Here is a 16702-nt window from a genome sequence, read left to right on the forward strand (position 1 = left end):
CTTGGTGGCACCTATGCCCGGAGCACCTATAGTGCATGGTACAGGGGCTGACAAGGAGTCCATTTACAATTGTGGTATGTACCTATAGCACATGTATTATAAATTTAGAGAGAGAACAGCAGGCTGGGGGTCTGATTAGCAGGCCCACAGCCTCAGTAAGTCGAAAACCAGTGAAGCAAAAAGCAAAAATTGGGGTGACCATAGGATAGCAGACCCTACTCTCCTACAGTTGTCTTATAGAACAAAACACCTCTAAGCGTACAACTGGTGCAGTCCACATCCTACCCCCCACAGCAGAGACCCAACTCTAAGGTAGGTTGCTTCTCAGGGAACGTTGTCATCTTGTGAAACATCTCACCTTTGAGCGCACACTTGGTGCCAATTCTTTGCTAGTTTCCAAAGATCTTAATTCAGACCTGGTAATATTTAGCTCTTCCTATAAACAGTCCCTCTTTTTATTCCTACAGGTCGGTAATATTTAGCTCTTCCTATAAACAGTCCCTCTTTTTATTCCTACAGGTCGGTCATATTTAGCTCCTCCTATTAACAGTCCCTCTTTTTATTCCTACAGGCCGGCAATATTTAGCTCCTCCTATTAACAGTCCCTCTTTTTAGTCCTACAGTGCAGAAAGGCCTTTGAATAGTTAATTAAAAAACATTGTTACCATAAGCACAACCTTGTCATGAAATTGCATTTTCTAAAACTATTCTACAATCTATAAGGTAGAGTATTGTCCCATGTCAGTTCATAGGATTCTGTTTTGTCAGCTTAGATATCCATGACAGGTTAATCCAGATCCAAGGCCTTATTAACAACCCACCGGATTGCATTACACTTACAGAGGTGACCTGCTTTGAACTAGGATCCTCAGGTGACATCAAGAAATAACATTTATCTAAGCAATCAGAAACACCATCCTGTGCTGAGAGACGCTTTGCATTTGTCTTACCATGTAAGTCTGGTCTGCAGCAGGGAACTGCGCCTGTGGAAAAAAAGATGAGAAGTGGTCACCAGGTGCCTAGATGAAGAGAGGGCAGCCATACCCCACCTCTGGTCACCAGGTGACTAGATGAAAGAGAGCAGCCATACCCCACCCATGGTCACATGATGACTAGATATAGAGGGAGAGCAGCCATACCCCACCCCTGGTCACCAGATGACTAGATGAAGTGAGAGCAGCCATACCCCACCTCTGGCCACCAGGTGACTAGATGAAGAGAGAGCAGCCATACCCCACCTCTGGTCACCAGATGACTAGATGAAGAGAGAGCAGCCATACCCCACCTCTGGTCACCAGATGACTAGATGAAGCGAAAGCAGCCATACCCCACCTCTGGTCACCAGGTGACTAGATAAAGAGAGATCAGCCATGCCCCACCCCTGGTCACCAGGTGACTAGATAAAGAGGGAGAGCAGCCATACCCCACCTCCGGTCACCAGGTGACTAGATGAAGAGGGAGCAGCCATGCCCCACCCCTGGTCACCAGGTGACTAGATAAAGAGGGAGAGCAGCCATACCCCACCTCCGGTCACCAGGTGACTAGATAAAGAGAGAGCAGCCATGCCCCACCCCTGGTCACCAGGTGACTAGATAAAGAGGGAGAGCAGCCATACCCCACCTCTGGTCACCAGATGACTAGATAAAGCGAAAGCAGCCATACCCCACCTCTGGTTACCAGGTGACTGGATGGAGAGAGAGCAGCCATACCCCACCTCTGGTCACCAGGTGACTAGATGTAGCGAGAGCAGCCATACCCCACCTCTGGTCACCAGGTGACTAGATGAAGAGAGAGTAGCCATGCCCCACCCCTGGTCACCAGGTGACTAGATGAAGAGGGAGCAGCCATACCCCACCTCCAGTCACCAGGTGACTAGCTGAAGAGAGAGCAGCCATACCCCACCCCTGGTCCCAAGGTGACTAGATGAAGAGGGAGCAGCCATACCTCACCCCTGGTCACCAGGTGACTAGGTGAAGAGGGAGAGCAGCCATACCCCACCTCTGGTGACTAGTTGATGTAGAGAGAGCAGCCATACCCCACCTCTGGTCACCAGATGACTAGGTGAAAAGAGAGCAGCCATAGCCCACCTCTGGTCACCTGGCAGGCACAAGAGGTTGGTTTTGATATATTCAGATTACGTTGTGAACTCTCTGATTTTTTTCGTAAACTGAGACTAAAGAGCTATTTTGAAAAACATGTGACCGATTCTACGCAGAGAATAAAGGGTGATACAGACTTTAGACCGAAATCTACTTTCATCCCACCTCCACACAGTGTTCCTTCGGAAATACTGGCTTTTGAACAGGCGGTGGTTAAAGAAATTGAATCCATCCAGACCCCCAGTCCTTATAAGAATTTGACAGCTGGTGAATTTAAGGCAATACAATCATTACAAAGAAATTCTGATGTAGTGATAAAGAGTGCGGATAAAGGGGGTGGCGTAGTTATCCAACACAAAAAAGCCTACGATCAGGAATGTAGACGACTGTTAAGCAACGTAACCAACTACGGTCCGCTGAGAGAGGATCCATCTGAGAATCTCAGAATTGAGATAACTGAACTTGTAATATCAGCAGAACATGAAGGCTGGATTACTAAACATGAGGCAGACTTTTTGACAACCTCGGAAGGGAAAATTCCTTATTTTTACACTCTTCCGAAAACACACAAGGGTCTCCTGCCACCACCAGGGAGACCTATTGTCTCGGGTCTGGGTTCTTTGCTTGAACCCCTATCCAAATATTGCGATTTCTTTTTAAGACCTTAGTTGAGGCTACTAGCACCTACATTAGAGACACAAAAAGTTTGCTTGCTCTACTTGAGACAATAACTTTATCGGAAGGTGAATATTTTCTGGCGACATTAGACATTGAGAGCCTCTACACTTGTATTCCACAAGATGCAACAATTGAGGTAATTGCCAACACATTAGAGACAACCACATGGGATTATAAAACATCAAAATCCTTTGTGACTAATTGTGCAGCTTTAGCTCTTTAAAGAAACGTTTTCCAGTATGAAGACCAGCTATATTTACAAGCTACTGGTACTTCTATGGGCAGCACATTTGCCCCCAGTGTGGCTGGATTGTATGTCTTTAATTTCGAGAAACTACACATTTTACCATCTGACAATCCTTTCTTTGATCACATCACTCTATGGCAAAGGTACATAGATGATGTGCTGCTAATATGGAAAGGGAGTGAAGAGACATTCAATTCCTTTTTCAACTGGATTAATGGTTGTGATTCTAATCTTAAATTCACCTATGAATACAACAACTCTACTGTTGTGTTTCTGGATGTGACCATTACACAAGTGGGAAATAAGCTAAAAATGAAAACCTACTATAAACCAACCAGCAAAAATAACCTTCTACATTATACCAGCTTCCACCCTTAACCATTGAGGGAAAAATTTACCGTTTGGGCAGTACCTCCGCATTCGGAGGAACTGTAGCGATGTAGAAGATTATAAAGAGCAATCAAAGGATTTGACAGTCAAGATGCACAATCGGGGTTACCCACAACATCTACTAACTAGGAGCTACAAAAGAGCAAGAAACCAAAATAGAGACTCCTTGTTAGAAGAAACCCACGTATTGAGAACAACGAGCCACCTCTGACATGCGTCACTACATATAACACAGCATCTAACGTAGTGAGTCGCTGTATTAATAAGCATGGGAGAATTCTAACATCCAATAATTGCAACTGGGAAAGACCTCTTTTTTCGTATAAAAAGGCAAAAAGTCTCAAGGATTCCCTGGTCCATACTCGACCTCATGAGACACAGGAGTCTACTAGATGTGTCTTAAATGCCTGGGGTTTACCACCTGTAACAGGGCACTACCCTTGTGGTGGTTGCAGCGTTTGTCCTTTTACCACCAGTTCAAAGTTTTTAACATTGGAACCCAATAAAATCTGGGAACAGAGAAGCCACACTAATATTAACACGGCCAATGTTGTTTACTTAATTACCTGCCCCTGCGGTTTAAAATACGTAGGAATGACCAGAAAGATGGTTAAACTCCGAATCTGTGAACACAGGAGTAGCATAAGATGTGGCAAGAGTAACACGAAAATGACGTCACATTTCCTAGATCAAAAACATTCCCCGGATGACATTCACTGGACAGTGATTGAACATCTCCCACATAGTAATGAGCATAGATTATTTGAACAGGAACAAAGATGGGTTTACCGCCTATCTTCTCACCAAACGGGACTCAATGATGATATTCCCTGGGGCAATATACGGGGATGAAACTCTTTAGTAGTATCTTTTGCTCATTTACTTACTGAATTTGCGCACTATCAGAATTCCCAATTGTAACAGCATGTCCAGCTGGATTGATGGAGACTCTGGTTTAAATAGTAATCCCAATCTAATTTTAAACCATATAATGTTTGTCAATCCTCTCGCTGTATCAGTACATCAAAAGGAATTAACACATTTGTCACAATATGATCGTGATTATTTCAACCGCGAGGTTAGCGGCCCAGTCGTCAGGTTTACACTGCAGGAAGTGGACAGGGAACACGGAAGTAACTAGTACAATCGGGATAACCTTTTGCCATGAATGAGACTCCGAAACTTCCTTTTTATACATTATTATTTGTATTTCAAAATAAGGAATGAGGTTTCTAGAAGACACGTCCGGAGGTAAAAATCCTTTTCCGGTCATGTGACCCGGGACGTACACACACATGGTAATTTAAAAATAGACACGGCGCCATTGAAAGTAACATTCGGACGCCAGCGGGAGAGAAATTAGGTTCCAAGCGGCGAGTCGTACCCGTTGAAGTAAGTGGTTATCTCGCTGCATTGCAGAGTGAAATACATCTTGATTTTGTCCCGAATTGAGAGCTAACCCGCTCCGTGTTGGCTTCTTTGAACAGATAAACACGGGACGTGAAGAGAATGCCAGACTGAGCGTCCATGCGGCACGCTAACTCTTCTAACAGAGTGAGTGCTTTGAGAGTGACTATGTGATCTTCTGTAACCTTTTTTTGTTTACGTGGCCCAGGTAGCTTCTGAGAGGGGGCTGTCAGGACTCGGACATTCTATGAGCTATAAATCCGGTTTTTAAAATATTTTTAAATATGAAAATTCTAAATATGAAAGTACCCACATGGTTGCACAGTTTAAAGAAATGTTTTCACTTTACTAGAAACGACTTAAATATGAGTCATATATATATAGTTTAAAAACTATTTGATAATACAGGTCAAAATAACTGATTTAGACATGTGATTCAACTAACATAGATACAGCTGAGAATGTTTGTGTTTTTATGTTGTAGACGGTATCCAGGCAAATTGCAGGATCATCGAGTGCGGGTAAAACGTGAGTTAATTGAGGAAAGTCAAAATTTGTAATTTTTCCCTCTACCGTCCTAACGGTGTGGGCACTCCTTAGCGTGGGTGGACCCCCGGAGGACGCATTTTTCTATTACTATTTCTTGGTCCTGAAGAAAGCTGAGCTAAGATAGCATATAACACAGCAGAAACATGTCGACCACTTACACCAGATCACCAGGGTTCTAATTTCAACCCTACAGTGATCTCACTATTTTACTGTGAACAACTGGCCCTTTAAATAAAGTTGCTGGGGTCCAGTTGGGATCTTTTATTGTCACCACCTATTCACTGATTTTTCACACCTCACAGTTGACATACCAGCTCCGCTGCAATCGCAGGCGTTGAAGCACACAGGGGGATACTTGGTCCCTCCTGTGACAAACCCCATGATGAAGCATGTCACCACTAGGGTGAGTGAGGGTTCTTTTAGAAAATTGTTTTTCCTTTTCTCCTTGTCCCGTTAGTTTTTTGACCACCCACTTGTTATATTCAGTCACTGTGTTTTTCATTACTTAGACAAAATGTCTCCATAGGAATTCACATAAATAGGCTCTCTTTTGTTGGTAAGAAGAGGCACGAGAGGTAAGCACAGAGTAAAAGACCCAGAAACTTCTCATTTGTGTTCCGTCACTGGGTCCAGACTCACCTTGCATGTGTGAGAGGATTTCTGCACAACGAGGGATACTGTTGACTCAAAAATAACTAAGTTGCATTTGTAGTAGCAGGTGAAATTAATGTGCTTACCAGATTAAAGACACATTTTCTGAAGCCCAGAATTCCCAATTCATAAAGGAAACAGGGTTCTAGTAAATCTAAATCCTAAACTTGAATTAACAGTAGAAGGTGAGGGAATATACTGGAAACGTGTAGAAGATGTCTTGCGTCCTGTTCTTTGAGGATAGTATTACACTACTAGAATATCTTCCAATTTTAATTCCCAGACAAGTCCATATTCCTTCATCACACGCATGTCCTCGCTCATATGGAGCTCACTTCCTCATTCGTGCGTGTGTGAACACTCTCCTTTCTTGGTCTAACCACTACATACCCCTCATCCAACCTTCCTCTACCACCACCAAGGTGCCTTGGGTCTGCCATGTAGTGCAGCTAATGATGTTCTACAACACAAATACCCAACACCACAAAACCGCCAATGCAGTATGAATTAGACATACACACATCAGCTAACTCTGGACACCGAAAAGCATCTCCCACTGAACAATATTCATTATTGGACATCCTTCCTACAATGATTATAATTCCCTTTCTGAATCTGAACACGATCTACATAACGCAACAAAGCCTCATTCTGGCAAGATGCTTCAACTCAACAGCAACGCCCTCGGATTAGGTCAACATACATCTTAGAACCATCCAATTACAATGCATTGAAACATGTCACACGGTAAAATGCACAACATTGTTTCACAGAAATGTACCTTCCTGTTAAAGTGCTCTTGCAGCCAAGCACTGGACCTCTGACCATCCAACTCAGTGACCTCAACTAACTCAACAAAATGGCAGAGCCATCGGAACACCTGTCTATGGAGAAAGCACTCTACACATATCTTTAACAGGGAGAAGCTCATTATACCTTCAAATGAGCAAACACAATCCGTAAAGTAGATGTTTAACAAATACTAACTATAGGCAACCACATACATAACATCCAATTGATTCAAATTCAAAAACTCTACAAACACTTGCCTAAGTTATGAAAGCAGAATAGTGCTAACCTGCTACTAATAATACCTTGTTTATACATAGCCTTTCACACCACATTTCTGCTGCTTCCTTTCACTGTAAATATCAGGTGTTTCCATTGATGCTGCCATGGGACCTGGGTCAGAAATATGCATTTTCAAGCTCAACTCTCCCAAAGTAAGCTGGAAAGGCGCTTTAGTCTACCGTCCGCCTGGACCAAAAAAAGAGTTCACTCAAAGCCAACTGGAATATATTGTGCCCCGTGTGCATGCAGCACAACAGTTCCTCTTGTTGGGAGACTTCAATTACCATGGGTAAGATTCCTCTGAGACTTGTCAACTATTTTCCAACCTAGCAACACTTGGGGTCATATTTATGACTTCTGGCGCTTCTCTGCTAATCAGCAGGGATGCGCCAGAAGAGTTGCGATGCATCTTCCAACCCGTGCGCCACCACTGATGTGCCGTATTTACAATGCGGTGCCCTGTGGTGCTCGGGTGGGCAGATGCGTGACGCATCCCTGGCAGAAATTCAGCGCATTGCTGGAGTTGCGTCGCAACCGCAACGCAGCTCCAGCAAGGCTCGGGGTGCCCTATCTGTAACATGCTGCGTCAATCCTTACGCCTGCTTCAAGCAGGCGCAGGGTCTTGACGCAGCATGGCCCTAAAAGTGACTGAGTGCAATCTTGTAGATTTCTCTCAGACACTTTTAGAAGGCGTTCCTGCACCGGAACGCCCCCCCCCCCCTGCGCCGGAACACCTGCATGTGGCACAGGGCTTTACAATGTGACGCATCTCCCAGATGCGTAACGTTGTAAATACCCCACAGCATGGCGCTGGCTTTGCACCGCCGCTGTGTCACAAAAGTGACGCAACAGCTGCGTAAAAGAGGCGCAAGGGTCTTGTAAATCTGCCCTTTGGTCTGTTCCGACAAGTTAACAGAGCAACTCATGTTGCAGCTCAGACTCTGGACCTCATTTTTACTACCTTCTCACCATTCATTTGCAAACCACCCAAATCTGTTCTCTGGACCGACACTCGCTCTTCTGTTTTCAGATCCCTAAGTATAATGTGACAGGAAAAACAAATACGCGCCCATATTTGTTCTCTGCGTTATAAAACATGTCTCAACAGTGGTGGATAATCTCCCCTGATTCTGTGGCTAAGGTGTTGAACTTTAGTGTCCCCGTCAGAGGACTTCGATGTCGATCAAACTCTTCCTGACTACAACAGAGCTCTGTAGTCGGAATTTGATAAAATAGCCCCTCATACCTTACGACAATCGGGTACATAGACCCCATGCACCGTATGAAAGGCAATGGCATCCGACCAATAATGTATCCAATATGGACGCTTATAAAGTATCCTTAAACCTATACAATCTCAACTTCAAGATAGCCCATAAATCACTTATATCAAACCAAATTGCAGAGACAAAAACTCTTCCGAAGCCCTTTTTAATGTGCTTAATACTTTTATAAACTTTGAAACATGCTCCCAAGAAATAAGTGCTTCACAAACACTTTGTGAATCCTTTACTTAACCATTTTGAAGACAAAATCAAAATGATTCATCAGAATTTCTCTAGCCCACTTGATCAGGCTGAGGAGCTCAACTTTTGTGAACCTGTCCCTAATTGTGCTACCAGCCCAAGCAAATTGTTATGTTCTACACCAGAGACAATTCAGAAAATCCTTGTCTCAACTAAGTCAGGCTCTCCCTTAAAATTCAGCCCCCCCGAATTTTGTCTGACCTTGCTAATCTGCTTGCCCTTCAATGTGTTCCCTGTTCAATCTCTCTATCAAATCAGGACTATTCCATTGTACTGGAAGGTAGCTCAGGCAGAGGTGTAATGAAGGCCCCTGCAGCCACCGCAGTGCACAGGGGGCCAGGCTTAGTCATACTGGAGGGGGGCCCTCAGCCCCTGCTGATGTGAGTGTGAGGGCCCATTCAACATATCTTGCTTGGGAGCCCCCTCATGTTTTAAATATGCCACTGAGCTCAGGTCAGACACCGAAAAAAAGCCAATTTGGCATTGACCATTCTTGCTGCCATCTTGAGCTTGCTCTAGCTCAAAATGGCAGCGGACACCCTGCCCAACCAACCACACAGACTGAATAATACCACCCTGACAATCAACCACGATGAAGCAAAAAACAAAGCGCATTGGGATACCTTCAAGCTATAGGATCAGAACGGATGTATGGCCTTACAACGCATAATTTTACATCGCATTCCATTACAACGCGATTTTTACATCGCAGGATCCATTACAATGCATGCCTTTACAACGCATGTCATTACTTAGCAGATGCTATTACAACGCATGCCATTACAATGTAAGTATAGGTAAGTATATCTTTTTAAAAAAAATGTAATTAAGTTAATTTAATTAATTTAATTTAATTATTTAAATTTAAAAAAAAATTAATTAATTTAATATAATAAATTTAATTTAATTAATTTAATGTAATTAATTTTAAAATTTTAATTAATTTATATTAATTAATTAAATGTAATTAATTTAATTTATTTAAATAAAAAATTGTAATTAATATAATTTAATTAATTTAATTTAATTTAATTAATTAAATTTATTTAACCTAAAAATACCCCTGTACCCCAAAACCCAAACCCAGCCCTAAAACCTAAAAATACCCCTGTACCCCAAAACCCAAACCTAGCCCTAAAACCTAAAAATACCCCTGTACCCCAAAACCCAAACCCAGCCCTGAAACCTAAAAATGCCCCTGTACCCCAAAACCCAAACCCAACCCTGAAACCTAAAAATACCCCTGTACCCCAAAACCCAAACCCAGCCCTGAAACCTAAAAATACCCCTATACCCCAAAACCCAAACCCAACCCTGAAACCTAAAAATACCCCTGTACCCCAAAACCCAAACCCAGCCCTAAAACCTAAAAATACCCCTATACCCCAAAACCCAAACACAGCCCTGAAACCTAAAAATACCCAAACACCCCAAAACATATATGTCAGTACCCCAAAACATATACTCCTATACTCATACTTATTTTTAAAAATTACTTAAATTAATATATTTAATTTATAATATTAAAAAACATAAATTGATATATTTATTTATTATTAATATTAATTAAATTAATTAAATAATATTAAATACAATTTAAAAAAATTATATACTTACCTATACTTACGTTGTAATAAAATGCGTTGTAATAGCATCTGCTATGTAATGTCATGCGTTGTAAAGGCATGCGATGTAATGGATCCAGCGTTGTAAAAGTTGCGTTGTAATAGAAGTGCGTTGTAAAAGTTGCGATGTAACGGTTGTTTCCCGATCAGAATACTATTGCCAAAACAGTATCGGATATTAAACCGAATAACCACTATAATGACCCACTCCCTGCCAAATGTCTATAAAAAATCCACCTCATCGTCATCTCAATATGGAACAAAATATTAAATACCTCGCTTTCTCAAGGGATCCTTCCAGAGTGCTTAAAAACAGGCCAAATTGTCCCCATCATCAAAAAACCAACAGCGGACCCAGCAGATCCTAATAACTTTCGCCCAGTTACCAATATTCCATTACTTTCCAAATTAATCGAGAATTGTGTACAAAACCAACTGAGCCATCACATCGCTAATTTCATGCTATTGGCCGACTGCCAATCGGGATTCAGAACAGGCCGCAGCACAGAAACAGTAATCCTACATATCGTCGTTGATGCGTTACAGGTCCTAGATCTTAATAGAATATGTCTTCTAGTCCTTCTTGACCTGTCATCTGCATTCGACACTGTAATTCATGAAAAATTACTAAGCAGGCTGCATAACAGGATGGGAATGTCGGGAAATGTGCTGAAATGGTTTGAATCCTTCCTTCAAAATAGAACTCAAAGATTTCTGGTCAACCAGAAACTATCCCCATCATGTCCTAATGTGATCGGAGTCCCTCAAGGATCTACACTATCTCCTTCACTCTTCAACCTGTATGTCGAACCTCTGACAGAAATTCTCAGAGACGCAAACATATTGTATGTATGCAGACGACACGCAGATATACATCAAGATCGCATCTCTGGAAGATATCATGTTAAAAATGTCATTAAACTGGTTGACCAGCAATCATCTGAAGTTAAATGCAGAAAAAATGGAGTTCCTATTATTCTCTCCACCAAAAACCACACAGAAGTGAAAAAATGGACCAAATTGATCACAGAACTAAACTGCACTCCTACTCTAGTGGGCTCAGCAAAATCATTAGGAATCCCATAGGATAGGAACATAGACATAAAAGCCCATATCAAAACAATGGCAAAAAATGCCCTCTTTCACTTGAACTATATTAGGAAAGTGAAACCGTTCATCTCTACGGCAGATCTCAAATTGGCAGTACAATCCTTAGTTATCTCAAGGATTGAATATGGATGTACAACCTTAGCAGGTCTGCCAAACATTTCCACGGCACCACTAAAAGCATGCCTCAATGCAGCTGCAAGGCTCATCACCGGATCGAGGAAATTCGACCATATCACGCCACACCTGAAATCGTTAAACTGGCTACCATACAAAACCAGAATCCAACTTAAAATGGCACGTATCACCCACAAAGCGCTCCACTACAAAACACCAAGATACCTGGCTCAGAAGATAGAGCTATCTGGAGGAGGCAGACCAGCTAGGAGTGCCAAGGAGCTGTTGCTGAGACCACCCATCTTCCGGAAGAAGAAAACATACGACAGAGCTTTCTCTGGGGCAGCCCCCAGAATATGGAACGCACTCCCTTCAAATATTAGGAAAATTACAAACACTACAACATTCAAGAGGGAAGCTAAGATCTTCCTAATGAGTAAGTTCCTTACGTAGGCAAGAAAGGACATCACCGCCACCGCGACATAGCTGTGCTAAAACGGAACAACAAATGGAAGGAAAGAGAAAGTCACTACTTATACTGGGGATAACCTAGCTGCGCTATACCTACCCAGAATCTGGAGGAAGAGGGCACAGATAAAGACAATTCAGAACTATTGTTTATTGGAGTACAATTTACAGTTTAGTAGACAAGTAGAATAACTTTTATGGTAACCTTGAAGATAGACATAGACTGAAATTATATAAAAATATGTAAATGCCGATGTCAAGTACTAGCCTAAATATACCACGTCATTGTACATATTTTATGCTATATTACCTTATAGACGTATACCTAACCTACGTCATATCAGTGTGAAACGTTTACTATATAGCTCTATACCTACCTACCTCATTCACTGAATGGTTATGCTATGCAAGATGTATCTCTAACCTGCCTCATGTATATGTATCTGTGAAACGCTCTGGTACCCAAGAATCACGTTTGAGTTATATAAAACTTTCCAAATAAAATAAATAAAAAGCTGCTCCCTTTCAATGGGAAGATATTGGAGAAGCATATAAATAAACTACTTATAAAATAAAATGAGGCAAATAGTATCCTCGACTCATCAAAGTCCGGCTTCAGAGCATCACATAGCACAGAGACAGCTCTGGTAGGGGTCACTGACCCCATCATATGCTCTACCAATGCTAATTTACCATCTATGTTGGTGCTGCAGGGCTTGTCTCCAGCGTTTGAAATTGTATCTCATCCCAGGTAACTTGGTAGGCTTAATGAGATAGGTATCCATGGAGGAGCGGTACAGTGGCTTTCAACTTTCCTTTCCAACATGATCCAACCGGTTATTCTAGGCTCCTATAAATCGTGTACCATGACATTGGATGGGGGGGGTTCCCCAGGGCTCATGGTTTATCCCTACACTTTTTAACACAGATGGAAGTGGTGGCTGTTCCATTAAGACAGCTGAATGGTGCTGGCTGTTCCAGTAAAACAGAAGGATGGTGTTGGGTGCTCCAGTAAGACAGAAGGATGGTCTTGGATGCTGCTATGAGACATATGGATGGTGGTGACCATTCCAGTAAGATAGATGGATGGTGTTGGCTGTTGCAGTTAGACAGATGGATGGTGTTGGCTGTTGCAGTGAGACAGATGGATGGTGATGACTGTTCCAGTGAGATAGATGGATGGTGCTGGCTGTTCCAGTAACACAGATGGTTGGTGTTGGCTGCTCCAGTAACTCAGATGGATGGTGTTGGCTGCTCCAGTAGGACAGATGGATGGGGCTGGCTGTTCCAGTGAGACTGGTGGTTGATGTTGGCTGCTACGGTAAGACAGATGGATGGTGTTGGCTGTTCCAGTAACACAGATGGTTGGTGTTGGCTGCTCCAGTAACTCAGATGGATGGTGTTGGCTGCTCCAGTAGGACAGATGGATGGGGCTGGCTGTTCCAGTGAGACTGGTGGTTGATGTTGGCTGCTACGGTAAGACAGATGGATGGTGTTGGCTGTTCCAGTAACACAGATGGTTGGTGTTGGCTGCTCCAGTAACTCAGATGGATGGTGTTGGCTGCTCCAGTAGGACAGATGGATGGTGTTGGCTGTTCCAGTAAGACAGATGGATGCCGTTGGTTGGTCCATTAAGACGGATGAATGGTGTTAGTTGCTCCAGTAAGAGAGATAGATGGTGTTGGATTTTCCAGCAACCCAGATGGATGGTGTTGGCTGCTCCTATGAGACACATGGATGTGTTGGCTGTTCCAGTAAGACAGATGGATGGTGTTTTCTGTTCCAGTAAGGCAGATGGATGGTATTGAATGGTCCAATGAGACAGATGGATGGTGGTGGCTGTTCCAATGAGACTGATGGATGCTGTTGGTTGTTCCAGTAAGACACATGGACGGTGCTGGCTGTTACAGTGAGACAGATGGATGCTTGTGGTTGGTCCAGTTAGATAGATAGATATTGTTGGTTGCTCCAGTAAGACAGACGGATGGTGATGGCTGCTCCAGTAAGACAGATGGACGGTGCTGGCTGCTCCAGTAAGACAGATGGCTGGAGAGACAGCCTATCTCCTCTCCTCAACTATACTCTGATGCATCTTGGTTTAGGCCTCTGTTGGCTTCTCACAATTGACAATTCTGTTTTTACAGATAGACTGCCTGATTGGTTAAGCTAAACCACAACAGGTTAGGTGATCTTTAAATAGTTTCTTTTCTTTTGTGACCTACCTGATGTGCTTCCTATTATATGCACGGGATCCTCAACACAGTGTAAAGTGTTGCATCAGATTCACATATTCGGTTGACAAGGCCATGAACCCAAGTAAGCTAAAGTGAGGTGAAGAAAACCCCCTGATAAGGAACGTGTAATAATTGCCTTAGTCAGTCAATTGCTCATTCAGTCTCTCTTGCCCAGTCTGGTAGGACAGTAGACTTCAATGCGCTATTTAGACTGGTGCTGTGCAATGTTTAGGAATTGAATAATTCTGGAATGTGTGTATATCTCCTCTTATCTAAGGGTTGTCATAGATTCCAAACTTTTAGCCAGCTTTAACAGAAGACATTGCTTGGTTGCTGACAGAAACTCCACTGTGAGGGTTAACTATTGTCCTAGTGGTTAATACTCTGAAGGTTTGCATGTAGCCTTACCACTTTAGGAGCTAAGATACCACCGTTTAGCGATGCATTACGCCTACTGATGTTAAACTACATTCCAATGACTTTTTACTACCTCCCAGTGGACCACCATCTGACCACATGCCTTTGTCCCTGATGCAATGTCCTGTGTTCAGTAGATGACGAGCTTTGATGAGACATCCAGTGTCCAAGCCTGCTGGTGTATCCAAACAAGGACAGGAGTGTTGAGGCTCTTCTCTGTGATATGCCGAAAGTGTTCCCAGAAACCTTCCTTCGTATCAATCATTCAGTCAATATATATCAGTATCAATATGTCTGCCGCACTGAGTCCTACCCTATGTGGACCAGCAGGGGGAGTAAAAGTGCAGGGGATGCCTGAACACATACACAAGGGTAGATTATAGAAACAGACAAAGGGTGAATCTTACCGACCTAACATGGAGGGGGGATTAAATGGAGATCCCACCCAGGAAAGTTCTCTTGCAGACCTGGATCCTGGATGGAGGATGCAGGAACGAGATTTGATACGAGGTGGCAAACAGGACAAAATTCAATTATTTCATATGTGAAATATATTGGTTTATATCTTTCACAGTGGTTCACATTGAACATGGATCCGTTTATACCATTGTTGTACAGGAACACTGGTCTGAGTGATCAATATTCTGGTTAACACACAGGCAGGCTGCTGATGCTCTAACCAAGCAGATAGCTTTGCCTAACAAGCATATATTTTAAGGTGAACACAACATATTAATTTATGTTCCTAATATAATGATTTATGTTAACAGCTCACTGCTGTGTCTGTTTGGTGCACTGGTGTATGCACAGTAAACACTGGTCAATGCATTACATGAACATATACTCTTTTGTAGGCATACTCTATTTGTTTGCCTGTATAATAAATTGGTTCATGGGCATAACATAATGGCTTGCAGGCATACTTCAGTGCTCTGCGTGGACAGCACACAGGTCCACAGGTCTCAATGATTAATGTACCAAGGTTTGTGATTAATTTCACCCTTGAAATTTTACAAGCGAAAATATCAAAAGGAAAGTTGGTGCAGACACTGTGTATTAAAAAAAATGTGTGGAGTCATGACAGGTACTGAATCATAGTGTTTGGATGCAGAGACAGAAGAGAGGTGTCATAATTGAGCAGCCTGCCAGGAAAGGTGCACTATTTGTACACACTCTTTCAACAAAGATAGTCACACTCGAAAGTTGGCAAGTTATTCCAGCCATTTATTTACTTTTTACAATAACTACCAGGAACTTTACATTGGATAGTCACTACTTGTGCAATGCACTGTGATGAGACAAGGATTTGTAAAGCGCAAACTAATCACACATGAGAGTATCCAGGGGTGAGTAGGTGCGGGCATCCTAGAGAACTGGTACCAAAGCCAGGTCTTCAGTATCTTGCAGAATTCATAAGTGTGGGGACTGCTCTGATGTCCTGGCAGAGGGAGTTTCACCTCTTTGCTGCCAGCTAGGAAAAGGAGCGGCCTCCTGTCCTGCCTCTGGGAATCTCAGGGGTGTGTGTGAGTGTGAGAAAAGCCAGACAAAGGTTCAGGGTAAATAGATGGAAATGTAGTCAGCAGTTGAGGTAGGAAGGGTCTGTCTTGTGCAGTCCCTTGTAGGAGAGCCAGGAGAGTTCTCAGAGGTGTGATGTGATGTGGTTGCTGCAGGGAAGGTTAAGTGCCTGTCTTGCAGCTGCACTTTGTATGGTTTGGAGCTTGTTTGTGAGGTAGGTAGAGATGCCGACATTGAGGGCATTCACCGTAGTCCAATCTCCTCGCTACCAGGGCCTGGGGGACGGTCTCTCTGGTGTCCAATGGCAGCCACTTGAAGATCTTTCTGAGCATGTGCAGGATGTTGAAGCAGGCGGAGATGATGTTTATTGGGAGTCTCATAATGAGGTCGGTGTCTTATAATAATAGAAAAAAGAAGGAAGTGGCAGTCTTATATTTTTCATAAATTGATACAATTGATTAAAAATATAAGACTGCCACTTCCTTCTTTTTTTTAATATAAATTAGATTCTCATTGTTATGAATTTGCATTGTGTGTTCAGCACAATTTTTAATCTTATGTAATTGTTAATATAATTAAAAGTCTATTTGAATTCACGTTG

General features: G+C 42.7%; 1 protein-coding gene across 2 annotated transcripts in view; it reads right to left on the minus strand.

Moving 5' to 3' along the window:
• Positions 1-16702, minus strand: part of LOC147706617 (cell adhesion molecule CEACAM8-like) — a 139161-nt gene that overhangs the window by 19416 nt on the left and 103043 nt on the right. For both annotated transcript variants that reach the window (XM_086933108.1, XM_086933107.1), the window contains one exon: positions 951-983. In XM_086933108.1, the coding sequence (XP_086789234.1) occupies positions 951-983 (33 nt within the window). The remainder of the gene's footprint in view (positions 1-950; positions 984-16702) is intronic.

Source organism: Lissotriton vulgaris, chromosome 7, assembly GCF_964263255.1.
Source record: "Lissotriton vulgaris chromosome 7, aLisVul1.2, whole genome shotgun sequence".
NCBI lineage: Eukaryota > Metazoa > Chordata > Amphibia > Caudata > Salamandridae > Lissotriton > Lissotriton vulgaris.